The sequence below is a fragment of the Typopeltis vanoorti genome, chromosome 5, assembly GCF_054136105.1.
Source record: "Typopeltis vanoorti isolate ZY-2024b chromosome 5, IOZ_Tvanoo_1.0, whole genome shotgun sequence".
Taxonomy (NCBI): Eukaryota; Metazoa; Arthropoda; class Arachnida; order Uropygi; family Thelyphonidae; genus Typopeltis; species Typopeltis vanoorti.
The window spans coordinates 159,792,833-159,820,718 of NC_143553.1; the positions used below are offsets into that span (position 1 = coordinate 159,792,833).

Below are 27,886 nucleotides of genomic sequence, written 5' to 3' on the forward strand. Positions count from 1 at the left end.
GTTCATCAAAGCCTTATAAAATGGAATTGTAACATCCTTACTTCTACATGTCAGTTTGCTCTACATCATTGCCATAATCTGTTGTGCTACCCCTCAAAATTTTGGTAAAATGTCACCAAAACTTCAAGTACCTATACACCATCACTCACAGTTCCTTCATCTCCACTTTCTGTAAGATATCCCAACCAATCTTATACTCTGCATCCTATTTGTGCTTCCCAAATTTTAAAACCTTACACTTTGCTTCTGTTAGTTCCGCTCATGCAAGTAGTGAAATGGTGTATTATTATATTATTAAAATACTCTGGATCAGAAATGGTTGTGGATCATTTTTCCACTTGTTAAAAAAGTAAAGTATACTCTTGTTTTAATCCTTCACACAAGTGTAAGAAACGAAGTTTGCACATACATTTTTGCAGATTTAATGGCATCTGATATATCACACGAAAACTACTGCTATAAATAAGGTGGATAGAGAAGGATAATTAGTTGGTTATAGGAATGGCTGGCTGATAGGACTCAATGAGTCATCAGAATGAAGAGTGATGATATGTAGTATAACCATACTACAGGATTCTTTTCTGGGGATGTGTTGTTTATTTCATATATCAGTGATATACAGGAAACATTCAGTTCACTAATGATGCTAAACTGGGAACAGTGATGACTAATGTGATGTTATTACAGAGGATTTAAAATTTGAATAGGCTAATGCTTAAGAAAGGTAAATGAAGATATGAAATCATTATTGCTAAGTGTACAACCATACACTTGGCAATAATGAATTAATATCCTCATTTGCTTTCCCTAAGTATTTGTATTGGTGAAACTTTGCTGGGCAAGAGATTTCATCATACTGGCAGACAGGGAGTGCATTGATACTCTGGGAATGCATTGCAGGCTGTAAAGATTAACCAGAAAATTGCTACCATAATGTGCAGACTGTGGATGAGTTTAAGGAGTGGTATGATAGACTTTGTGTTGACCTCCCACGATGAGTCTTGTGACTCAGTAGAGGTCAGAAAAAAAATTATAATAATGCAAAAGTTACATAAAATCTATATGTAGCCTAGTCAGCCTTATACCAAATGTGCACTACAGAACTTTGAAATAAGCTTATCAGACAGATATAGGAGAAATATCGCATGGGATATAGGGATATAGGAGAATGAAAGGTCTTCCATGATAACTGTATTAAGGGTCATGTAAGGAAGTAAGTAAGGATTTTTTTTTTTATTGCGTGTGTGTGTGCAAAGAGAAAGAGAGAGAGAGTGGTGAATGAGTGGACATGTTTCTGGTTTGAGTCAGTGACTGCCCAAAGGCAGAATATTTTCAAGGCGAAGTATGATGTGTATTATGGTTGTTGTAGAGAGTTCAACCTTCAGTAATAAGTCTTGCAGAAGCCTGAAAATTACACTGAAATACTAATATATTACCAGTGGATTCCATTTAGTATGGGATACCTAACAATTTGGCCAGTGAGTATAATTTTCTACTAAATTTTATATGTCTTATCTATTCCTTGCACAAAGAAGAAAAGCCTTCCTATTTGTTAAAAGTCAAACTCAAAGCATTCTCTTCATAGGCCAGTTCATGTACTTATATAAGCAATGCAGATTCTTATATTGGGGGAAAAAAAAGGTATATAGGTTGTTTTTTTGTTTTGCATGCAAACTTATTCCATACAAAACTTCCACACCATCCATGGATCAAACAGGAAACTGTCATGTTTTTTTCTCTTATATGAATAAAAAATGTCACTTGTGCTGGAGAGTAAAAACATTATCTATGAGTCATCCAAGGAAGGATCACATATTTTCCTACTCAAGTGTGAAGGGAAATAGGTAAGTGAAAAAAAAAATTTTTTTGAAGATCATGTTTGACCAAGATTTTGCAAGAGTCAACAAAAGAGAATGTTCTTTGCAATGTCAGTATAATTTTTTTTAAATTTAATTTAATTTATTTATTTTTATTTTTTTTTGTGGCAATGTGGACATCTTAGAAATACAGTGAGCTGCAGTAGTATGTCAAAATTCCAAATTCTTTTCAATCGCCCTTATATATTGTAGAATAATACCATACATGCAAGTTTTAAAACTCTTTAATATCTCACAATATTTTCATATAGCATGATATTTTTACAAAAAAAATTAAATAGCCAAATACAAATATACATGTATTTACATTTTGTTACAGAAAAACAATGTAAAAGTTCTGGCTTAGCAAAATGCTTTGATAAATCTGTGTAGCAACATTGTTTTTAAATTAAATTCTTTACAGACTTAGACAATGGCATTCATCTTTGCTATCATCGAAATTCTTATATTTGAACTTGTTACATGACAGCATAGTAGGAAGAGAATGTATCATTATAGCAACCATCTAAGAAAAACAATAAAATACCATTATATATTAAAAGTAATAAAACACATCAATATTATTATTATTAATATTAGATCTCTTTGGAGTCAAAAGACTCATCATTTGAGGTCCACCACATTCTCATGCAAAAAATAAACAAGCAGTGCCTTAAACCCATTCACAACGACTCTCGATGCAAAGAATCTTCTCCTCACTCATTTGTTCACTCCATCTTTATACAGCTTCTAGGGATGGCCTCTTATTCTACTCATGTCTCCCTCTGCCCTATGAAAAATCTCCACATTAATCTGGTAACAACCCCCTCATCAACTTATCTGTTTCAACGATATCCCTTTTCCTTTTTCTATTCAAAACTCTGCATGTATTCCCTCAATCTATCCTCATAGATCAAAGATTTTAGTAAAGCTGTTAGTTTACAGAGGGGGGAGAAGTGGAATAATTTATTGTTTTGGCTGGCATGAATGATTTGAAAGGTGAGAAATGTGCAGTAAGAGAAAATTTGAAAGAGTTGCTGATAAAATAAAAAAAAAAGAGTGGGAAAGTAAGGATTGTGGGTCTGCTACCTTCATGTGAGATGAGTGAATTGAGAAAAAGGACTATGATTGCAAATGAGTTTGAGAAGATTATGTAGGAGAAATAGTGCTATGGAGTGAATTTGATGGATGAAAGGACTTATGTCTAATGGACTACATGGTTTTAGAGTTAGATGTTTGGATAGAGTGTTGTTCAATGAGAGGTTGGAAGTACAAACTCAGAGAAACTTGAAGTATTGCGTGTGTGTGTGGGGGGGGATGCATCCAAGTGTGGGCTCGGCCACTCCCGAGACACGAGTTTGTGTACAGTAATTATTTTACAATCGTGAATGCAGTTTTACAAGTTTTAAATGGAATGGATTGCTAATGACATTACACAAGGGCAACTGTTGATCCAAGATCAACAGTTACCCTTGCATTTCTGGACATGCATTTCAATTTCAGGATATTGAAATGCAAGTTCACAAATGCCAAAAGCTTCAGAAATAAAGGAGTGGAATTTTCAACATTGGCCAAAAAATTATAGCCATTAGTGAGATCTGGTTGACAAAAAATGATATAGTTAAAGGAACAGAATATAAAAGATCATGCTAAACAGGATTGAGGTCAAAGTTGAGGCAGAGATGCCTGAGGAACAAGCAGGTTTTAGGAAAGGTAAGGACACCAGAGATCAGATCCTTTGCTTTAGACAGATTATAAAAAAATATAAGGAATTTGGACTCCCTCTGGTAATGTGTTTCTTAGACTAATCTAAAGCTTTTGACTGTGTTGAGCATGTGAAACTGTGAAAAGTAATGAAAAGAATGGGTTTTCCTCAACACACTATCAGGTTGATAGCCTACTTGTACAGGGAGCAAAAAGCCACGGTAAGAACAGGCATTGGATTGAATGACTGGCTTCAAGTTGGAAAAGGAGTTAGGCAAGGATGTTTACTTTCTCCTCACTTGTTTAGTATATATGCGGAGAAAATCATGCGTGAAGCATTGGATAAGCTCAGGACAGGAATTAGGATATGAGGTATATTGATCAGTAATCTGAAATATGCTGATGATACAGTACTCCTTTGTATTGACATGGAAGAACTAGCACTATTTCTTGACAAAGTTAACAAGATCAGTAATAACAGAGGACTTCAACTCAATCCTAGTAAGACAAAGATTATGGTTCTCAAAGGAAATACAAACAGACTCTTGAGAAACAAGTGTACCTTAATGGAGAAAGAATTGAGGAGGTCAGCAAGTTTGAGTACCTGGGATCCATTATTAATGTGAAGAATTGCTGTTCAGAAGATATAAGAAAAAGGTAAGGAATAGCTAAACCAACAGTCAGAGACCTGTCTAAAATCTGGAAGGATGGATCTATCTCCATGGGAACAAAGTTGAGGATTATGGATGCAGTTGTTTTTTCACAGTGACTTAAGGATGTGAGATTTGGAACCTAAAGAAGTCAGATAAGAAACAGATATCTGCTTTTGAGATGTGGTGTTACAGAAGGCTGTTGAGGATATCATGTACTGAAAAATGTACAAATGAATGGGTGTTAGAAAAGATCAGTAGAACTTTAAGGCTCCTTAAGGATATTGACAGAAGAAAATTAAAATATTTTCGACACATAGAAAGGATGGAAGGGGACTTCTCAGAACAGTAATAGAAGGTAAAGTTCCTGGAAAAAGAGTAAGGGGTAGACCATCAATGAAATGGATGGATGGTGTGTGTGTGTGTGGTGACTGATCTTGAGAGAGTTGAGGCCGCCAGAAAAGCAAACAACAGGACTACATGGCAAGGCCTCATGTGGCACATCACTGAGCATCGGAGTGACCATACGGCATTTGTAGATGCCCAATGAACATATGGATGGAATATAAATGGTACTATATTTTCAGGGAGGATAGAGGGAATGGGAGAGGAGCTGAATATGAAGAACTTCAACCAACAAAACTAGAAGTTAAAGAGGATGTCAAGTGTGGAGCAAATGGTTTGTTTGGAGATATTTGGTGTGAGATAGAGACCAATGGGACAAAATATACTGTTGGTTACTGTTATAGACCAGGATGTCTACAGGAAGATGTGAATGCCATGCATTGGCAGATTAGCACAATGAGTATAGGCAGAGCAAATATATTATGGAAGACCTCAATTATGAGGACATGGACTGGAGGGAAGAAAGGAAAGGAGGCATGACAAGACAAAGTGGAATTTATATAGTTATTAAGGGATAACTGCCTGAAATACTATGCAATCAAGGGAGACAAGGGTTTGAGAGCGCTAGGCAGACACTGCTTCTAACTAGGGAAAGTGGCCATGCAATCTTGTTCAGGAAGGTTGATAAACATATGGAATTTTCTGTCAATAACAGCTTTATGTTGAACTATAAAGCTGTTAATTATGACAGGCTTGAGAAGTTACAAGGAATGTCAAGAATGTCAGGCATAAATAAAAAGTGGTCAGGGATTGTTTGAAAGAAACAGTATCAAACTGCATACCCACAGTCAGGAGGATTAACCAAGTGGGGGCTGATTGGATGAGTAGGGATATAAAGCAACAGTTACTTTTAAAAATAGAAAACATTGTGATAAGCATACTCATGAGCAATACAAAGTGCAAGCAAGAAAGCTGACATGGTTAGAAAGACCAAATTTGATCATGAGAGAAAATTAGCTAAGCAAGCCAAAGTAATCCAAACGAGTTTTTTCATTATGTAGAAAGTAAGGGGAACAATGCTTATGGAAGGATGACTTTAATCAGTGGTTTCTACATATTTTTTTTTTGTACAATAATTTCTACAATATATACTTATATACAATATATACTACAATATGTACAATACTACAATATATGTACAATATATACTACAATACTTTCTACATACATACATACATATATATATATATTTGAGTTGCTGAGTGATCACTTTGCAAAGATGTATCATCCAGGTGTCAGAATTCAGGTAGATGAACAGGAGGTGCTCAGCATATTGAAAAACATCAGTGTAAATATAGCATTTGGTCTGTGTGAATGTGCATTGTTCAATCTAAGTCTGAGCTCTGGCAAGGTTTCAAGGGAGTCAAAACTGTGTAAGATGGTTCTATTCCATAAAGGTGACTCCAAGACAGAAGTAACAAATTACAGGCCAATTAATATCTCAGGAATGGTGGTTAAAGTATTTGAAAAGTCAGTTAAAGATAAAATCCATCAGTGAGTGGACAGGAATATAATACTCTATGGTGGGCAGCATGGTTTTGTAAAAGATAGATCCTTAGTAATCTCTCTCTTAGTAATGTATTAATGTTTTTTAATACAGTGATTAGCAAAATTAGATAAGAGAAATGGTTACACCATGACACAGAAGTTTGAGCAAATGGGAATGAATGTGGTATGGATGGCATGGCTAAAGATAGACATTTGATAGACATCAGAGTATGGTATATGGTGGGGTGGAATTTATAAGGTTGACTAGTGAACCTTATAGATTCCCTAGTACAGTGCCTCGAGGCTCTATACTAGGGCCAGTGCACTTTAATTTGTATATTAATGATATAGGACTTGGGGGTGGGATATGGAAGGGATATTCAGTTGTTTGCTAATAATGCAAAACTGGGGAGAGCAATACTTAATGAAGGTGATGTAGATATCCTGCAGGATAATTTAAATAAATTGGCACTGTGGGGAAAAAAGGTTGACAGACAATTCATCGCAGAAACATTTCGTCCCTGGGACATTTTGTCGTGGGGACAATTTGTCACGAGGAAAATTCATTGCAGAGAAAATTCATCCCAGAAAAATTCATTGCGCGAACTATTGATCACTGAAAAAATTTGCTGAAAATGTTATTCACTAGAAAACTGAAATGAATTGCATTGATACCAATATATAAAAAGTAAATGTAGTGCAAGATAAATTTCACAAAATATAATATTATTATGTATCTATATATTAGGTCGCATGGTTATCCAAGTGGCTGGTTGCTTCACAACCATATGCCTGGGAAAGGAGTGTCCTGGGTTTGATTCCTGTTGCTGACGTGAGGAATGTAAGCTCTTTCTCAGACGTAGCCAAGTTAGCCGGTCTTGAGCAAAGACTGCAGGGTTTTTCTCTCCAGTTTTTGTGGAGTTTTTCCACCTGCAAGCAAACTGGCCCTGAGAAGACTAATGACACAGTAGTCAACCTTTCGTCAATTAGTTTGAAACCTGAAGCACTTGATGCTCTCTCATGTGGCCACAACTTTGCTATTGCGCCCAGAAGAATACCTGCTGAAGACATTAATACAAATTGAATGTGGGATACAACACCTTCCAAACCACGTCGCCAACGATATTAGATTGGATGTAGCTTGTGTTCTGACCAAAGCAAAACCGCCAAAAATCAACATGCCCAATAAGGAAATTAAATCTCTGCAAGAATTAAAGAAAAACAAAGAAATAATAATCACCAAAGTGGATAAAGGGAACGCCACAGTATTGCTTAACGAAAAGGATTACACAGGTAAGCTGAATGCTCTATTGTTAGATCAGGCTACTTACCTCCCTATTCAGTACAATCCCACCAACTCACAAATTAGAAAACTCCACAGGCTCCTTAAGAAGGTGACTTCTTGGCCTGTAGAAGTCACTAACAAATTAAAACTGTTTAATTCCATACCCCTCCCCCTCCACTATGGGACGTAATAGCACAGTTCAGAAACTGTGCCATTATGTCCCATAGTGGATGGCATTGGTTCCCCCACATACAAACTAGCTAAACATTTGGCCAAAGTCCTCACACACTATACTGACAACACACCTTCATACATAAAAAAAAACTCAGCCCACTTCAAAGCCAGCATAGAAAACCTTACACTCAAACACACTGATGTAATGGTCAGTTCTGATGTCTCCTCCCTATTCACAAATGTCCCACTCAAAGAATGCTTAGAGCTAATAGAAGCTAAATTTTCTCCCGATATCACGGCCCAATTTCAGTTCACAATGAACTCGGGCTATTTTGTTTGGCAAGGAAAATTCTACAAACAAATAGAGGGGGACAGACATGGGTTTTCCACTCTCCCCACCCTTGGCCAACTTTTATATGGAGACTTTTGAAGAGAAAGCCTTAAACTGTGCCCCACAAAAACCAACCATATGGCTTCGCTATGTTGATGATGTGTTCACTATTTGGCTACATGGCTCTGATGCACTCCTCTCCTTCATAACACACTTAAACAACCAATACCCCAGAATCAAGTTCACCCTGGAAGAAGAAAAAACAACTGCCTTTCTTTCTTAGACACACTAGTCACCCGCCAGCCTGATGGAACTTTTGGTTTTCTCAGTTTATAGAAAACCCACCCATACAGGCAGATACATTCACCAACAATCCCCCCCACCTCACAACAATATGGAGTCATTAAGACACTACACAACAGCTAAACTTATCTGTTCAAATGACAATGCACTAACCACAGAACTAAACCACATTCTGAACACTTTTTCAGCCAATGGCCAGCCCTCCAAAAAATTCAAAAAATATTGAAACCAATAAACCCCCCCCCCCCTTCGCAACAAGGATTACTCTAAATCCATCACCATTTCCTATATCTGAGGCATCTTGGAAAACATTACAAAAATCCTAAAAAAACATGACTTAACTTCTTGTTACAGACCTTATAAAAAATTGGCATCCCTTATCTGCTCCAGGGACTTGATATACACCAGACCTACCTGGTGTATATCAAGTCCCTTGCAGCTGTAAGCTGTCCTACTTGGCCAAACAGGTAGGACAGCTAATATCAGAATTTCAGAACACAAGGACTACATCCGATTTCACCAATACAGCCACTCTGATCTTGCAGACCATGCACTGGATTCCTGCCATAGAATATGGTGGAAGAAAGCCACGATAATACACCGTAGTAAATTCAAATACGAACGGCTATTCATGGAATCAGCCTCAGCCCTAAGAAACAATCCAAACCTAAACAAATTTTTTTTGCATGAGACTGCCCCAAATTTGGGAAACCTACATCAGAAGACCTTCAGCCCAATCGGCCAAGAATACCAACATTGCCCGCTAGGGGCACCATCAGGACTTTTAGGATAAAGAATAGCTTCCTGCTTCATTCCTCATTTACTGTGTGTTGTGCTTGCATGCACGTGACATTGCCGAAATATTGGAAGTGTATTAAAATTTATTTTAATGTATATTCTATTGTATGTTATAATTTCCTTAAGCTATTTAGTAAGAATGTATAACCAACGTCTAAACCTTTCCACGAGAATTCAGTGACACCAAAACTCCATCCTGTCTGATTTCTCACAAGAGAAATTGTATCCTCCCCCTTACCTTCATTACTACTGAGATCCAAACACAATCAGATTTCTCTTCTTGGACTGACCTTAACTCTGATCTTTCCTGGCACAACCATATGTCAACTATAGCTTCTGCAGCTGCCAAAAAACTTGGTGTACTTTTTTCCAAATTTCTCAGCCAAGGGAATATTGCTCCCATATTTGGGATGGGGCACCAAAATCCTCTCTAAGATTGCTGTATTCTATCCAGAAGAGAGTAATCTGACTCTAACTCTGAATCTAACTCTCTAACATACTGCCCAAGAGATCTCAAGAAATTCATGCCTTATTCCCTGATGCAATCACTTCATTCTAATCAATATTATCATAATTAAAATTGCCCATAATGATCAAACTTCTCTTGCTTACTAAGCCAATTTGTCTATATATTTCTTTATATCCACTCTCCACATTCCCCAAACTACAGCAATGTCCAACCAAATATTTCATCCTATCATCATCTGGCTCACACCATACTGCTTGAAAACTACTGCTACTGTTTTTCTCTTATATCTCAACCTTGGGCAAACATAGTTCCCCCTGCTATCACCACTAGCCCTCCCCTCCCTTCTTGCCATTTCTATCCTCACAGAAAACAGCTTATCCTTTTATATCTGTTCCCTTCAGGTTATCATTCTCATCCATCCGTGTTTCACTTATTCCAATTATTTTCAAGTAAGTAAACACAATCAATGCAATAATTTTATCTACTTTACTTTTAATGCTCCTGTCATTTGGAAATAAGCATAGTATTTCATTTCTTGGTATATAACCAGTTCTAACCTATGCTTCTCATCATCTACATTTTTTCCAAACCTGCTTCTGTCCTCTTGCTTTTATAATCCTTTATCTCATATATCTTCACAGGGTGAACTACTCCCAATGCAACCAATCCCATCTCATGCCTATACTGACTATTCCCACACATGCATTCATTACTGCATCCAGAATTTACTCTTCTTACATTGTCTCCCTGATCATCCTGATCCCCTGCCCCTTCACAGTTTCCCTATTCAGGTTGCATTCCTGTTTTCACATTTCCATCTCTTACATTACTCTCCTGTCCATTCCCAAATACTTTGGTCTCTTCTGTTCCAGTTTCCTGGTAATTCACATCACTTCTAACTTCTGATACCTTGTGCATATCACTCATTACATTTTCTTTTAGCAACAGTCTCTCTCTCTCTGGATGATTCACACCTGCTCCATTTAAATGCAGTCCATCCTTTTCATATAATTCCATTTGGTCCTTGAATGCAGTTTACACATCAACAATCTGCACCCCTTTCTCCTTACACAGCTCTGCTAGCATACCATTCATAATTTTTTGCTTGTTTTCTCATAATTTTTTGATTATAATTTTTCAACTCATAACCTGGAAAACCAACCAACTATTCCTCCTACCATATTGTTGTCTTTTACTCTTCTCGAGAATCTCCTGATATCCATTCTCACATTTTCCCAATGCCCAACCAAATAATTTGTTCCTACCACTACTAACTCCTTCACATGTTTACTTCTCATGTCTAAAACATCAATTTGGCTGCTCATTCTTCCTCCTGGAAAGAAAATCTTATGCACTCTGTCATCCAACTTCAAATGGAATCTCTGTATCACTCTTGAGTCATTTGCTACCACTTTTTCTTCACTGTCTTTTATTTTATTCTTTTGCATTCTTCTGTTCTCATCCACCAAATGTCTAATCTCATTTTGCATGTGTCTGATCTGATTTCTCATTCTTTAATTCTTGCATTCTGGCAATCGTATTCTCTTTCATATTGGCAATCATACTTACATTTGCTCTCTCAGTGTTTTGTGCATTCACAATTATATTCCCTGAACTCATATTCTCTCTCAACTCTCTCTTTTGGCTAATATCATTCTCTCTTATGCTCCTTACTGTCTTCTGATATTCACTTATCATTCACAACTCTCATTTAATACCTTCCAATCCATCAAAATATCACAATCTTTACAGATCCATACCCGCTCACTTGGAAAACTGACCTTAGTTGGAGGAAACTGCACATCATTATGTGTTAAAGATAAACCAGAAATGTTCAGCAAATATTTTGTCAGTGTAGTTATTAATATACAGGTATCTCCATGGAGTTAGAAGACTCATCATTAGAGATCCATTATTCACAATACCTTTCCTTAAACTCATTCACTGACAAAGTACTCAACCATCCTTATAACCATCTCTGGCAGTTCATTCCACCCACTCACCACTTTCCATATAAAAAATTTAGCCTTAACATCCTTGCTGACTATGATCTTGTGCAACTTTCATGGATGACCCCTCATTCTCTCTCTTTTCTTTCCATGTACTTAAAAAGTCTTTAGTATCCCCTTTAACATGCTTCTATCATGTCTCCATTTTTTTCTTGCCGATCAGCTAATTTTTGAAGCCTACAGGCTGACAATCTGTAGCATTCTGCAGACCTGTCAGAATCTTTGTCGCTCGCATCTGGATCCTCTCCAGTACTTCATCATCCCTGTAGAATCCTGGGATCCAGATCTGCACACAGTAGTATAGATGTGCCCTTATTAGAGTTGTATATGAAGGAACAATAACTTCTCTATCCCTTCCTGTTAGTGTGTTCTTCAACAACCATGTAATCTAATGTGCTGGTTTTGGTTACCTTCACAATATACCTCTAAACTTCAACTCCCTGTCCACAAACACACCCAAGTCCATGGCCTCATCATTTTCTGCAGTTCAGTTCCATTGATATAGTATACAGCTTCTGATCTATTCCCAAATTGCATCATCTTACAATTTGCCACATTAAACTGGTAGCCATTTACCTTTGCCCATACTGCTAGTCTGTTTAAGTCTTCCTGCAGGATCTCTGCATCACCTTCATTTACCATTTCTCTTTCCAGTTTATCATCATCAGCAAACAACTGAATATTTTCTGTCAAATCATTCCCTATATCATTGATATACAAATTAAACAACACAGGACCAAGTGCTGAGCCCTGTGGTACACCGCTGGTCACCTGCTTTCTCCTGGGCTCAACTCCTCCATAAACCACTCTTTGATATCTGTTCATCAGCCATCCTCTAATCCAGATCAACAGATTCATATCCATCCCCATTTGCTTCAATGTATACAAGAGAGTTTTATGTAGAAACCTGCCAAATGACTTTGCAAAATCCAGCAGTAGCACTATGTATCAATTTCTTTTATCTAACTCAGTTGTCACTTTATTATAAAAAGTAAACAAATTACTAAGGAAGACCTGCCTTCACAAAACCATGTTGTCCCTTATAGAATGGGGTATCATATTCCTATTGTGCACAGATTTGGTCACCTGTTTTCAGGGTGGGGGGGTGGGGGGAGGATGTATTGGAGAAGGTTTACTAAGTTAGTGGCAGGTCCATAGAATGGCAGATACAAAGAGAGATTGAGAGAATGACTTACAAAGCCTTGTGAATACAATAAGAGGGGATATGAGTGAGACATATAAGTTGGTGAGTGGTTGTTACCAGATTAATGTGGAGAAAATATTTCATAGAGTAGAGAGAGCAAGGGTAGAACTGAATAAGAAGGAAGCTGTATAAGAAGGGTTCAAGAAGGATAGTGAAAAGCAGGTTCTTTGCATGGATAGTGATTGATCAGTGAAATGCATTGCCTGAAAGTGTGGTGAGTGCAGAAACTGTGAATGGGTTTGAGGCAGGGCTTGATCTTTTGGCGTGAGAAAGTATAGACCTCCCACAATTATTCTTTTGACTCCATGGAGGTCAGATAATAATATTCCTATCCACCCAGTCCTGAATTTTGTCTTTCACCAATTTCTCCAATACCTTAAGTACCACTCCTGAGATGCTGATTGGCCTATGATTTGCTACTTGTCTTGGAGCCTCCTTTATGCAATGGGAGTATTCTGCACTCTTTCCACTCCAGTGACACCTTCCATGTACTGAGGCTTAAATTAAATAGCTTGGTCGGGGGAACTGATTATTCCCTTGCACATCCTCATAATACACTAGTCAATATACCATCTAATCCCATGGCTATTTTCACATTGAAGTTCCGGAATGTTTTAAGCACATCTGTTACTTCAACCTCGATTCTCTCATCAGTCAGTGTCACATCTTCATTGCAACATCACCACCTAGTTTGCACACCCCTGCAAAATTCTTGCTCAGTAATTCAACTATTTGGTTTGTTTCTGTTATCTTCCCACAATCAGCACTTTTTAAAGTCATCCTTCCTTAGTCATTCCTTCTTTCACTTGCCATATAGTTGAAAGAACCATTTTGAATTTCTTTTTGCCTCATAAGCTAGCTTTATCTCATAATTAGCTCTGGCCTTCCTTACCATAAATGCCCATACATGTCTATTCCTTACCATATATTGATGTTGAGTATTGGAAGAAAAAACTACTGAGAAATGTGGGGATATTTGAAATTTTAATAAACTTGACATTAATAGGGTTTGTGGGACTAGGTGTGATATCGTCAAGTGCATACGTAAAAAATAGTACGACTACTTAAGGGTGTCATTGTTTGACACCACTAAGTAAGTGGTGTCAAACTATTGGCCAGTCTGTATGTCAGGTGTGGTGTAAGGTGTTATATGGGCTGGTTAGAGATAGAATACTAACTTTGGTTTGACAGATATCTCTCTCTCTAGAGAGCAACATGGATTTGTTAAAGGGGAAATCTTACATTGTGTAACCTGTTATATTTTATAACAGGATAACAAGCATATTGAATAGAGGATATGATTACACATCTTCTGTTCAATAATTTTTCTATATTTTGCAAAAGTGTTTGATAGAATACCATATGTGAGATTGTTGTTGAAGTTAAGGAAGATTAGGATGGACAATCAGTTGGTGCTGGTTACAAGGATTGTCGGCTAATGGAGCCAGTGAGTGGATATGAAGATGCACTGTCTCTAAAGGGAAAAGTGATGCTAGCCAAAGAGTTCTCTGTGGAACATCTATTGTTTAATTTATATATTGATGATATAATTCAGAGTTTGAGAGGAGACAGTCGATCATTTATTGATGATGCTATATTGGGAAGAGTAACTTCGGAAAGCTTTGATATGATGTTGTTATAAGATTTGTATAGGCTAGTATGTTGAGAAGATGAATTGGGATATCAGTTCAATGTTGCAAAGTGTAAAGTCACTTTTTTCTGAGAAGATGGAATGAAGTATACTATATGAACTTTTATTATTATTATTATTATTATTATTATTATTATTATTACGGGTATCTCCATGGAGTCAGTAGACTCATCGCGGGAGACCCAAGCTAGCAAAACAATATCTGTCATATCTCTTCTTGAATTCATTTACAGATGAAGAGCTCACAACAAAGTCAGGCAATGAATTCCACTCATTCACCACCCTCCAGGCAAAAAACCTTGTTCTGACACCTTTGTTAACCACACTCTTCTTTAATTTCCAGAGATGACCTCTTGTTCTTCCATCACTATCACACAGCTGAAACATTTCCCCTGCATCAATCCTATAAAAACCTTTTAGTAATTTGAATGTTTCTATCATATCCCCTCTTCTTCGCCTATCAACCAATCTCTGCAATCCACAAGCTCTCAATCTATCAATGTAGGGAGCATTTTTTATATCACTCACCAACTTGGTCACTCTTCTCTGAACCCTCTCCACAGCCTCCTCATCTCCAAGGAATCCAGGTGACCAGACCTGAGCACAGTAATCCAAATGTGGAAGTATCAATGCTTTATAAAGGGGAATAATAACCTCTTTATCTCTGGATGTCAGTGTGTTCCTCAACAACCAAGTAATCCTATGTGCAATCTTGGACACCTTAGCAATGTGTCCTCTGAACTTCATCTCCTTATCTACCAATACCCCTAAGTCCCTAGCCTCATCAATCTCTTGGAGTACCTTTCCATCGATGTAGTACACAGCTGGTAATCTTTTAATCCCAAAATGCAAGACTTTACACTTTTCCACATTGAACTGACATCCATTTTCTTTTGCCCATTTTACCAGCTTATTTAAATCCTCCTGCAAACTTTCAACATCAGCTTGATTTTTTATTGCACTACACAACTTTGCATCATCAGCAAACAACTGAATATCTCCCTTTAAGCCGTTTCCTATATCATTTATATACAAATTAAACAACATTGGCCCAAGCACAGAGCCCTTTGTCCCAGAAGGTGAGGGATGTAGGTAAAATGGGAGCTAAAGTTCACTGGATACATTACAAAAGTTGTACAAGTTACCCAGAAAATTGCTGCTATAATGCAAATGATCCCTAACAAGCAGTGATAAGAAGTATATAGTTCCACTGCATAAGGCACTAATCAGAACACACCTGGATTTTTTAGGTGCATAGATCCAGTGATTGGATCTATGAGCCCTAACATTTCCTTATCTGGGTGATAAGGAAATGTTAGGGGGGGGGTGAGAGAGTGTAGAGGCTAAGAGATTGTCTCAAGACTGAAATTTTAAGTACAAGGACAGATTAAGAGAATAACTGCTGAGCTTGGCAGATTGGGGAGAAAATACATTGGAAGTTTATTTTGCACTTGGTTAGACTATAATAAATTTAGTTTAATCCTTTATCCAAGTGTAGGCAAACAAAGTTTGCGCCTGAAAATATCTTCAGGATTGAGTCAAGGTGGTACATCTTGTTGGCACCTCGTAGCAAAGGTGGACTAAGCTCTCAGCTCTCCTTGTTTTACTATCTCCCATAATGCAAAGCACATCTCCTTGCAGATATGTATAATGCTATGCATTAAGGGAAGGGCCACTACTCAGACCGGTTTCGACCTTTATTGAGGTCTCGTCAGTCTGCCACTACCCTTCACTGGGTAGTGGCCAGTGTTGCCAATTTAGCTCTTTTGGAGCTAGATCTAGCTCTTTTTTTTTCTTCCCTAGCTCCAAAAATTTTAATCTAGCATCTAGCTCCTTCAGAACTAGTTTCAGCTCTTTTTAGTTGTTTTTATAACTTACTGTTAAAGAAATTGTTTTAAAAATTTTCCAGATGTTCACATTTCATAAGGAATTGTATTGTACGTTTGGTACGAGCATCGTACACGTTTGAAATGAATGATGACATCAGTCAGTCACGTGACATCAACAGTCTGCCATTTTGTCTCCTTAAAGTTGATACCACTGCTACAAGTTAGTCTTTGCACAGTGTTCTGGTTGGTAGTTACAATAGCAAGTGAGAAGTTTTCAAAGACTGATTGTAATTCGTTGCAGTAAAGAGTTGTATACCCTTCTTCAAAAATGAGCAAAGAGAAAAATAAAGCTTACAAGCAAAAATTTAGGAGGGAGTGATTGCAAATGGGGAATGTTTAGTAAATGGTTGTGTGAAGTTGCTGGTGATGCTACAAAAGGCCACTGTAAGTTTTGCAGATGTGATATAGCTACTAAATATTGTCAGCTCGTAAAGCATAGTGAAACTAAGAAATATTTTGCTGCAGTTCCACAAAAGGCTGTTCCTATTACAAATATACTTGTGAAAAAGTCTGATGAGACCGCAAACTTTGAAGGTAGGGTAGCATTATTTCTTTGTTGTCACTCATCATTCAACAGTTACGATCATCTAGTAGATCTTTTTAAAAATATCATCCCAGACAGTCAAACTATGCCAAAGGTAAAAATGCATCGAACTAAGTGCCCTGCAATTGTAAAGAATATTCTAAGTGAGCATTTTGAAGAAGATCTAATTGTGGATATTGGAGATGAAAATTTCACCTTGCTATTAGACAAATCAAATGATATCACAGCGAATAAAATTTTAGGAATGGCCATCATTTATTATAGCAAGAAATTCAACAAAATTATGCATACATTTCTGAGCATGGTGGTTCTAGAAAAGTGTGACTCTAGTGGTATTGTGGCTGCACTGAAAAAAGAGCTCTTGACCAAGGAACTGGTCATTAAAAATCTCATTGCAATTGATACAGACAATGCCAGTATTATGGTTGGTGTCAATAATGGCATTTATGAACAACTGAAGGCATATATTCCTTCCTTAATTTTAATTAGATGTGTATGCCATTCATTACAACTGGCAATGTCTCACACTTGTGCAGAATCTCTCCCAAGAAAATTAGAATTTTTAGTTGCTGAAACGTATAAGTGGTTTTCACATTCTTCTTCAAGACAAGCAGCATACAAAGTGCTATATCACACTATCAATGTAAATGATGCTACCTAATTGTAAGCAATTGTGCAACAAAATGGCTCTCCATTGAACCAGCAGTAGACAGAATTCTCAGCCAGTGGTTGGAATTAAAAACTCACTTCGAAGTCTTAAGTGTGACTGAAAAATGTTACAAAGTTCAAATTTTGTGGGAGATGTACAAAGATGAAAGGAATCTGTTGTACCTTTTATTTTTGCATCCTGTTCTAGTTCAAGTTCAGCAAGTTAACAAAATTTTCGAATTCTTTTTCTGTTGACAATACCCTAAAACATATAAAAGAACCTGTTACTCCTATCTTAGAAATAATGCTGAAAACAGAAAAAGATGTTGCTGCTGCTGAATACCAGTACAATACTATCCACTTAAATAAATGGACAAACATAGAAAACACTGAGCTATTTGGGACTGAAGTACGAGAATATAGAGATGCATCTGGAATGAATCCATTTAAAGAAACTGCTCAGTGTGCAATAAATTTATTAATACTGCCAAATTCTAATGCAGAAATTGAATGAATTTTTAGTTCCATGAATGTAGTTAAAACTAAATTAAGAAACAAGATGGAATTGCCAATGCTGACAGCTATTTTGTCAGTCAAGTATGGCCCCAGGCATAACAACAAGTGCTGTACAGACTATCATTTACCAGCATCTACACTGAGTAATATTGGAACGATGGCAACATATAATAAAGCTGAAAATCTAAGTGAAAACGTGGGTGAATTAAGTGCAGAAGACCACATGGAAGATGTATTTAGCCACTTATATGCAAGTATCACTTCAACTTGAATAAAGTAACTTAAAAGTATCGGCTACTACTTTTAAAATTTTAGCTTCAAATTTTTATTTTTAACTCCTTTCTAGCACTTTTTAACTCTTTTTTTTTTTTTTTTTTTTAGATTTAGCTATTTTTAGTAATTTTCATTTGGCAACACTAGTAGTGGCCCTTCCCTTAATGCATAGCATTATACATGTCTGCAAGGAGATGTGCTTTGCATTATGGGAGCTACTAAGACAAGGAGAGATGAGAGCTTGGTCCACCTTTGCTATGAGGTGCCAACAGATGTACCACCTTGCCTCAGTCCTGAAGATATTTTCAGGCACAAACTTCGTTTGCCTACACTTGTATAAAGGATTAAACAAAATTTATTATAGGGGAAAAAAGAGGATATGGGAGGAGTTTCTCTGAGGATGTAGGGTCCACCTTTGCTATGAGGTGCCAACAGCTGTACCACCTTGCCTCAGTCCTGAAGATATTTTCAGGTGCAAACTTTGTTTGCCTACACTTGAATAAAGGATTAAACTAAATTTATTGGGAGAAAAGAGGATATGGGAGGAGTTTCTCTGATGGATGTAGGGTAGATATTGCATAAGGTAATAGTTGTTTGGGAGAAGATGTTATCCTTAGAAACCCTATAAAGATTGTATGAATAAGGAAGCAAAAAGGAGGTTTTTTTCATGGCATGCAGTAAATAAGCTGAATGCATTGTGGGAGTGAGCGGTGAATGCTCCAACATAGAATGTATTCAAGGCAAAACATGATAATTCAGAAACCCAGATGACAGTTCAGGTTTCTGAACTGTTGTCTGGAATGTACTGTCAGAATCATGCAAGATTATGATAGTTAATTCATGAAGTCAAAAAATTTATTGTGGGAAGCCCCCCCCCATCACTTACACACAGCGCATCAAACCTTGCTTTAAATACACCATTTCTGCACTCATCATACTTTCAAGCAATATATTCAATCACTCATTATGCAAAAAAACCTCGTTATCCCCTGTTCACACCTTCCTCATATGACATCTAGGGATGACCTCCTGTTCTTTTCCCATCACTCTCCATTCTGATGTTAATGACACCTTATTGGCTTGTTTCTGTCACGTCCCCCTCCCTTCTCCTCTTCCTCCTATCTGCTAAATTCTGCCAATTGCTTTCTCTCAATTCTTCATACTCCATACTCTATTTCAGAATCCACCTTGATAAATTGCCTCTGGACCCTTCTCCTCCTATCTGCTAAATTCAGCAAATTGCTTTCTCTCAATTCTTCATACTCTATTTCAGGATCCACCTTGATTAATTGTCTCTGGACCCTTTTCAAAATCTATCCCTTCATCCTTTTAAAAACCAGATGGCAAAATTTGTACACAGTAGTCTCCATGCAGCCTGATCAAGACATTACATTACATTGCAACAGAACCATAACATCCTTACTTTTACACATCAATTTTCTCTGCATCATTGCCAGAATCTGCTATGCTATCTTCACAATTTTAGCAATCATGATCAAATTCCTGATATATACCCTAAATGGTTGTTCAGGATATTATGACAAACCTACATAATAAAACATTACATTATTACTAACTTTCTACTGACTACTTACTAATTTCCTACTGACAGATAAACTTTTAAATTAGTTTATCTGCCAGAACTCCATTGTTAGCTCTTATATTTCGGTCTTCTAAGGCATTTCTTACTGCATCTACCTACCTACATCTTAGTCCTCCTCCAGGGCTTTTTTCCTACCATCTTGGCCAATGCTTCCTCTAACTTTTGCCAACCCAAGTGTACATGAAAAACACTGTACATGAGCTTCCGGACTCAAACTCAATGTGTGCATTAATGTAAAATTTCTCATATTAACATTACTCTTTTTTCTTCTAGCTATAACCTGTAAAATTGTGAGCACTAAATTCACTTCAATCCATGTAGCTACAAAAATCCATCACTGCTTGCACGAGTTCAAGTGACTGTACTGTCTAGACACTCTAAACAAATAAAAGTCTTCACATTGCTGAAGTCAGCATCAGTTCATCCACACAGTGCAGGCTAAAAGTAATTAATTAGAGTGTATTAAGTTGGAATGGGTTAGAGCAATATTGGAGTGGAGACAGTGGAGAAATTACTAAATAAAATAAGTGACAAGTATGATTTATCATAAAATTTGTTTCTATAGTATGTTCAAAAATAACTGACCTTAAATTAGAAATTATTAAAGGAAAAATTTTGTGCACACAGTACTGGGTATGTTTACTCCATTTTTGACAGGTGTGCACAAACATGCACGTGAACATTTTAGAAGGAACACTGATCTTCACATTAAATATTTGCTTTCCTAATCTCTCTTTTCCCAGTCTTAAGTAACCATATGACCCGAGATTAGCTCTGCTCTCACATTCCTGAATACTAACAGTGTCAGGTTCCTTCCTAATATCTTCATTTTTAATATGATTCTGCTGTTGATACCATCAGTTTATTCCCTTAATTTTACTCAGAACTCTCATTATTATTATTATTATTATTATTTGAGCCCTCTAGGGGGGCTCAGATAATAATATATCACCCAAACCAGCTGTCAACTTACCCCAAGCCCATTCACACTAAATGCACTTACCACCCTAAGAGGCAAACTATTCCACTCACTCACTACTCTGTGGGAGAAAAATTCAACTGTTATTCTTAATCGTGAAAAAAAAACCAAACTTCCATGGATGTCCCTGTGTTCTCTACCCACCTTCATTATAACAAAACTTTTCATCAGATGATATACCACAACACTCATTCAGATGTTTATAGACCTCTGTTATATCATCCCTGTTATTTTCCTGTTAACCAGCATCTGTAGTCCACACACAATTTATCCTCACAGATCACACTCCACAATTCTGATATAATCTGATTAGATAGTTGAGTTACTGAGTGAGCACTTTGCAAAAGTATATCATCCAGGTGGTGACATTGCAGAAACGAATAAACCAGTAGATTATACGGGAATTGTGGTTAATGAAGTGGAGGTGAGTAGTCTATTGCATAACCTCAATGTCAATACATCTGTGGGATTGGATGGTATACCAGCTCGTGTTGTACGAGAAGCAGCTAAAGAATTGTCAGTACCCTTGACCATTTTGTTTAATTTGAGTCTCGGGTCTGGGTTAGTCCCGAGCGGGTGGAAAGAGGGGAAAATAGTTCCACTGCATAAAGGTGGTTCCAAGACTGCTGTAGTAAATTACCGACCGATTAGCATATCAGGAATCATTGTCAAGGTCTTAGAGAAAATAGTCAAGAGGAAAATACAAGATTGGATAGAAGAAAATGGGATACTGTATCGGGGACAGCATGGTTTTGTGAAGGGTAGGTCATGCCTCAGTAACTTGCTCACGTATTATAACACAGTGACGGCTGAACTGGATAAGGGTAATGGGTTTACGGTGATTCTACTGGACCTTGCCAAGGCCTTTGACAGGATTCCACATGGAATTCTAATCAGTAAATTGCAGCATATGGGAATGGACATAGGGTTGGTGAGATGGATAGGAGGGTGGTTGACGGAGAGATATCAGAGAGTGGTTTACTCGGGAGTAGAGTCCACAAGACGGCCTGTGACTAGTGGTGTGCCACAAGGATCTGTTCTTGGACCACTGCTGTTTAATTTGTTCATAAATGATATAGGAAATGATCTGAGAGGAACAGTTCATTTGTTTGCGGATGATGCGAAGTTGGGTAGGGCAATAGTGAATGCAGATGACGTCAAAATTTTGCAGGATGATTTGGATAGATTGGAGGTCTGGGCTAAGGAGAATGGATGTCAGTTTAATGTGGCAAAATGTAAGGTTATGCATTTTGGGGTGAAAAGATTGGCGGCAGTTTACTGCATTGGTGGAACCCTGCTCCAGGAAATTGATGAGGCACGAGATTTAGGAGTGTTGGTAGATAAGGAATTGAAATTTAGGGGACACATTGCAAAAGTGACCAAAACAGCTCATCAAATCACTTGGTTGCTGAAGAATACGATGACAAGCAGAGACAAGCAGGTTATTGTTCCTCTGTATCGAGCCTTGATAAGACCCCATCTAGACTACTGTGCTCAGATTTGGTCACCTAGGTTTCTTCTTGATGGGGAGGAGGTGGAGAGGATCCAGAGGTGAGTGACCAAGATGATAGCAGGTCTGTGGAATGAACCGTATGAGAACAGGTTGAGGATTTGTGGGTTGCAAAAATTGGTTGATAGGCGGAGGAGGGGAGATATGATTGAGACATTCAAATTACTGAAGGGTTTCTATAAAATTAATTCAGAAGATATTTTTGAGTACAGGGCTGGTTGTGGGAGGACTAGGGGACATTCATGGAAACTGGGCAAAAGTGTGGTTAGTAAAGGTGTTAGAGCTGGGTTCTTTACTTTTAGAGTAGTGAATGAGTGGAATGCGCTCCCTGAGTCTGTGGTGGATGCTGTGACAGTGAATGAGTTTAAGGCGAGGTATGATAGATACTGTATGAATGTCAAATAGTTGTGATGAATATGATTTGGGGCCTCCCTCGATGAGTTCAATGACTCCCTGGAGTTGCCCGTAATAATAGTAATAGTAATAGTAATCTTTGTAACTCTTCTTTGCACACTTTACACAACTTCTTCATCCCACAAGAGACCAAATCTGCACACAGCAGTCCAGGTATGGTTACATCAAGACCCTGCAAAGAGGAAATATGACTTCCTTATCCTTACATATCAAGGTTCATTTCAACATTTCAATTATCCTCTGATTGCTATGTGACCTTTGCACTTCAAATTCTTATTGACCATAATGTCAAGATCCTTAGCCTCATTAGTTTCTAGTACAACAGAACTACATTCTTTCCATTCCTCTGGTATCATAACCCTGCTAATACAATATGCTGTTGGAAATCTCATCATGTCCAAGTGCATTTAACTTTACGTTTACTAACACTGAAATAAAAGCCATTTTCATTTGCCCAAATTTCCAGCCCATTCAAATCATTCTGTAAGTGCTGGATATCACCGATTGCCCTGCCTGTTTTGGCATTATCTGCAAACAATTGAAGATCTCCTGTTAGATCTTTCCTAATGTCATTAAAAACCCATCATATATCATTTTTGATATCTGTCAGTGAACTATCTGCTTATCCAAGTTAAGAGTTTATATTCCAATCCCATATTCCACAGTTTATGCAACAGCCATTCATGTGGTATCCTATCAAAGCTTTAGCAAAATCTAACAGCATCATAGGCAGCAGTAGCATTATTATAAAATATGAGCAAATTGTTAAAACATGACCTTCCTATAGCAAACTTATGCTGTTCCTTGCAGAGCATAGTTTGTCTATCAGCCCATTTCTGTATGTGAGCCCTTACTAACTTCATTAAAATATTCATTATCACCACTCCAGAGATATGATAAGTCAATAGTTATACACATCAGTTTTGGCACAATCCTTGTACAACAGAACTACATTCTTTCCATTCCTGTGGTATCTTTCCTGACTGAGATTCAAGTTATACAAATATGTCGAAGGCCTAGCTGAACATTCAATTCAATTCAGCTGAACATTTCTTTAGCATATATGCTGATATTTCATCTGTCCCTATCACCACATTCTTATCCAGGCTGTGCAACAGCTCTTCAAAACCTCTTCTCATGAACCTCTTCAACAATGTAGTAGTAGTAGTAGTAGTACTGTGCACCATGTTACATTAATAGGTTAAACAATTAATTAATTGGTTATTGGTTAATTAAACAATCTCATTAGCTTCCAACACTACAGTACCATCTGTATTCGGTCAAGTTATTTCTCCACATACATTCTTTCTTTTACTTGTATCATAATGATAAAATTCTTTTGGATTGCTTTTAAGTGTGCATATCCAGTTTCTTTTCATACTCCAATTTAGCTTTCCACACAATACTCATAACTTTTCTGGTCTGTGTTTTATATATTTCATAACCCCTCTCACTCTTATTCTCACAGTATCCCTTCCGTATCATCTTCTTCTTCTTATGGATCTCTTGCTTAATAAGGTTGCACATACATTTCACTCCTCCCCTGTTTGTTCTTCTAACTCTAGGAATACATTCAGATACTGCCTCATTTAAATACTTTTTCAAAGATTCCTGTGCACTGCTGATATCTTTCCCATTCAGTAACTGATACTACAGGGCCAAAGATAGTATTCTCGTAAGTTAGTCAAAATTTCCAGTCTTGTAGTTCAGCAGGGAATCTGTCCCAATTGGAACATCTGTATAATTAGCTACTTCCCCAGGAAAGTACAGCATGATCACTGTCACCAACTGGTGGTAAAAAGCCATATTCTTAACCAAGACCCTTTCTGACACAATGATTAAATCTAACACTCCTTGATCTCACATTCCTTCTTTCAAAAGCTGCTTGAGAAAGTTATCTCACAACAACTCAATAAATTCTGCATTATTCTTACCATGAGATTTCTCATCTACCCAGTTAGTGTTTGAATAATTACAATAAACCATAATGATCACTCATTTAGTACCCATTAAAATAATTTTGACAATGAATTTCATCTTACCCAGCAATGAACACCAGGTCTGTAGCAACATTCCACCATACATTTCATCCTCTTATCCTCCACTTCACACCAGATAGTCTCAGACTCACTGTTACATGGGACATTTTTACAATTACTGCTTTCAGGTATTTCTATCCTAACTGGACTCGAGTTGTCTGATATCATTCGTAGAACTCCCTCTTCCTCTTGTTTTCAATAAAGCAGTGAGCTTAACCCCTTTGTTCCTGATGCAGCTGGTATTTGTCTATAGACATTATGTGTAGACCAGTGGTGGCAGGTGAAAATTTTAAGTGGGGATGCTGCATATGCAAAATAAAATTTAAAAAAAATCTTTTTATTCTAATCAGTAACCAATTTATTAATAAATAAATTTCAATGTTAAAAAACTGCTTTATTAAAAATATTTCACCCTCACTACTTACAAACACCAATAATAAAAGTTTCACATCTCACAGAAATAACGAGAAAGCAAGCATACGATACACTGCCCAAAGAGCAATGTCAAGTATACAACGAATATCAGCAAGTCTAGCTGCAATTGGCTCGATCATTCTCACACTGCATTAGATCGCAGTGCATTTGTTTCGTGTAACGATAATTGAAAAAAATATAATTATTTTCATATTTTCAAAAGTGACACTCGTCATAATTCAGCCCTGCATCTATAATAAATAAATAATTATATGTTATTTTAACAGAATAAAATAAGATTTGCAAAAAATAGTTCACCCTCACCACGAACACTCAACAATAAAGAATAACGCGCACAAGTATACACTGCCCAAAGAGCAGTTTCAGATTCACTTTATTCATTCATATGGCATTAATATCACAACATGCAGTACAATACATTGTCACTTTAAAAACCAATAAAATTAAAAGGTTGCATCCATATTGGTCAGATAGTTGATAGCTTCGGGTGTAGCACTTAAAAAGTCCAATTTGTCTCCTGAATATGCTCTGAGATAACACTGAGTCACAATATGGTCCACGGTTTGTCTCTTAGCTCCACAATCACAATGCGGGGATGGTCGTTTACCCCATTTAAAAAGCATGTCCACACATACACCATGACCAGTTCGTATTCTATTAAGCTGAGTCCAGGATTTTCATGGGAGGTGTGAGCACGCATCAAAACTTTCTTGTAATTCATTGAGAGAAAATTTTGTGATGTCATCTGTCTGGCTCTCCCACTGTTCTTGCCACTTTTGCTTCAGGTCAAAGTTAGATTGTAGTTAGATTTTGGGCTAATTGTAGTGGTGGATGTCTTGATCTCAATCATTGTACACTTAAGTCTGGGAGATCTAAATATATTGGTAGGGCTGTGTTCTCCAATATTTATTATTAATTATTATTATTATTAAACAAGACCTCTGGAGTCAAAGACTCATCTGGGAGGTCCTTTTATCACACACACACATCTCATCATACCGTGTCTTAAACACACTCAAACTCCTTGCAGACACCACACTCTCAGGCAAGGCATTCCAATCATTCACAACTCTGCACGAAAAAAACCTGCCTCTCACTCCCCTACTCACACCCTCTTTCTACAGTTTCCAGGGATGACCTCTGGTTCTCCCCTGATCTCCCACTATTCTCTGTAGAAATTCTCCACCATTGATCTTATAACAACTCCTTACCAACTTGTAGGTCTCTACCATATCTCCCCTCTTCCTTCTCTCCACCAGACTCTGCAAATTACATCTTCTCAATCTTTCCTCATACTCAACATTCCAGAGGTCAGATACTACCTTAGTCAGTTGCCTTTGGACCCTTTCCAACATCTCTTCATCCTTCTGAAAACCCGGTGACCAAATCTGGGCACAATAGTCCATGTGTGGCCTAATCAAAGCCTTATACAATGGAACAAGAACCTCCCTACTTCTACACGTCAGTGTCCTCCGCATCATTCCTAGAAGTCTTTGTGTTGTCTTCACAATTTTGGCGATGTGTCCCCTAAATTTTAGATCCTTATCCACCATCAGCCCCAGATCTCTTATTTCCTCCCCTTCCAACAATATATTCTCACCAAACATAAATTCTGCATCCCATCTTTGTTTTTCAAATTTTAAAACCTTACATTTTGCAACATTGAACTCACATCTTCATCTGCTTGCCCAATCACTCAATCTATTCAAGTCCTTTTGCAAGGCCACAACATCTTCACTACTCTTTATGGTTCGTCCCAACTTTGCATCATCTGCAAACAACTGAATATCTCCATCCAAATCTTCGCCAATATCATTAATATACAAGTTAAATAGTAATGGCCCTAAAACAGACCCCTGAGGCACTCCACTAGAGACTTTCCTTTTCCTGGATATCGCACCCCCATATACAACTTGTTGATACCTATCAGATAGCCAGTCTCCAATCCAATGCACTAATCTAATATCCAACCCCATCTGCTCTAGTTTGACTGTCAACTTATCATGAGGTACTCTATCAAAAGCTTTTGCAAAATCCAAGTATATTACTGTGTATCCTTCTCCTCTGTCCAAGGAAGCAGTCACTTTATTGTAATAAGTAAGTAGATTACTAAAACATGACCTCCCTTTAGCAAATCCATGCTGTCCATCAAAGATTATACCATTGTTGTCAACCGAACTCTGGATCCTAGTTCTCACAAGCTTCTCCAACAACTTAACCACAACACCTGACACAGAGATAGCCCTATAGTTTGATGCTTGTATTCGATCACCTCCTTTATGAAGTGGCACAATCTTGCTCTCCTTCCACTCTTTAGGAACTTGACCAAGGGCAAGACTCGTATTAAAAAAAAAATATGTCAAGGCAGGTGTCAACTCTCTGGCACATTCCTTCAGAATACGTGGTGATATATTATCAAGTCCCACAGCCTTATTTATATCTAGTTTGCTCAACTCCCCAAACACCTCTTGTTCACTTACATTCAGTCTCTCCTCCCCATCATCAACCACAACACCTGACACAGAGATAGCCCTATAGTTTGATGCTTGTATTCGATCACCTCCTTTATGAAGTGGCACAATCTTGCTCTCCTTCCACTCTTTAGGAACTTGACCAAGGGCAAGACTCGTATTAAAAAAAAAATATGTCAAGGCAGGTGTCAACTCTCTGGCACATTCCTTCAGAATACGTGGTGATATATTATCAAGT

General features: G+C 37.5%; 1 protein-coding gene across 5 annotated transcripts in view; it reads right to left on the reverse strand.

Annotated features, from left to right (window-relative positions):
- Positions 1-2,085: 2,085 nt before the first annotated feature.
- The window catches only part of LOC150106998 (MFS-type transporter SLC18B1-like), a 208,616-nt gene continuing 182,815 nt past the window's right edge, over positions 2,086-27,886 (reverse strand). For 2 of the 5 annotated variants that reach the window (XM_090392873.1, XM_090392871.1), the window contains one exon: positions 2,086-2,382. In XM_090392873.1, coding sequence (XP_090248999.1) covers positions 2,275-2,382 — 108 coding nt within the window. In that variant the 3' untranslated portion in view covers positions 2,086-2,274. Of the gene's footprint in view, positions 2,383-24,856; positions 25,045-27,886 lie in introns of those variants that run through there. The other 3 variants (XM_090392874.1, XM_090392872.1, XM_090392875.1) reach the window with 3 other exon arrangements.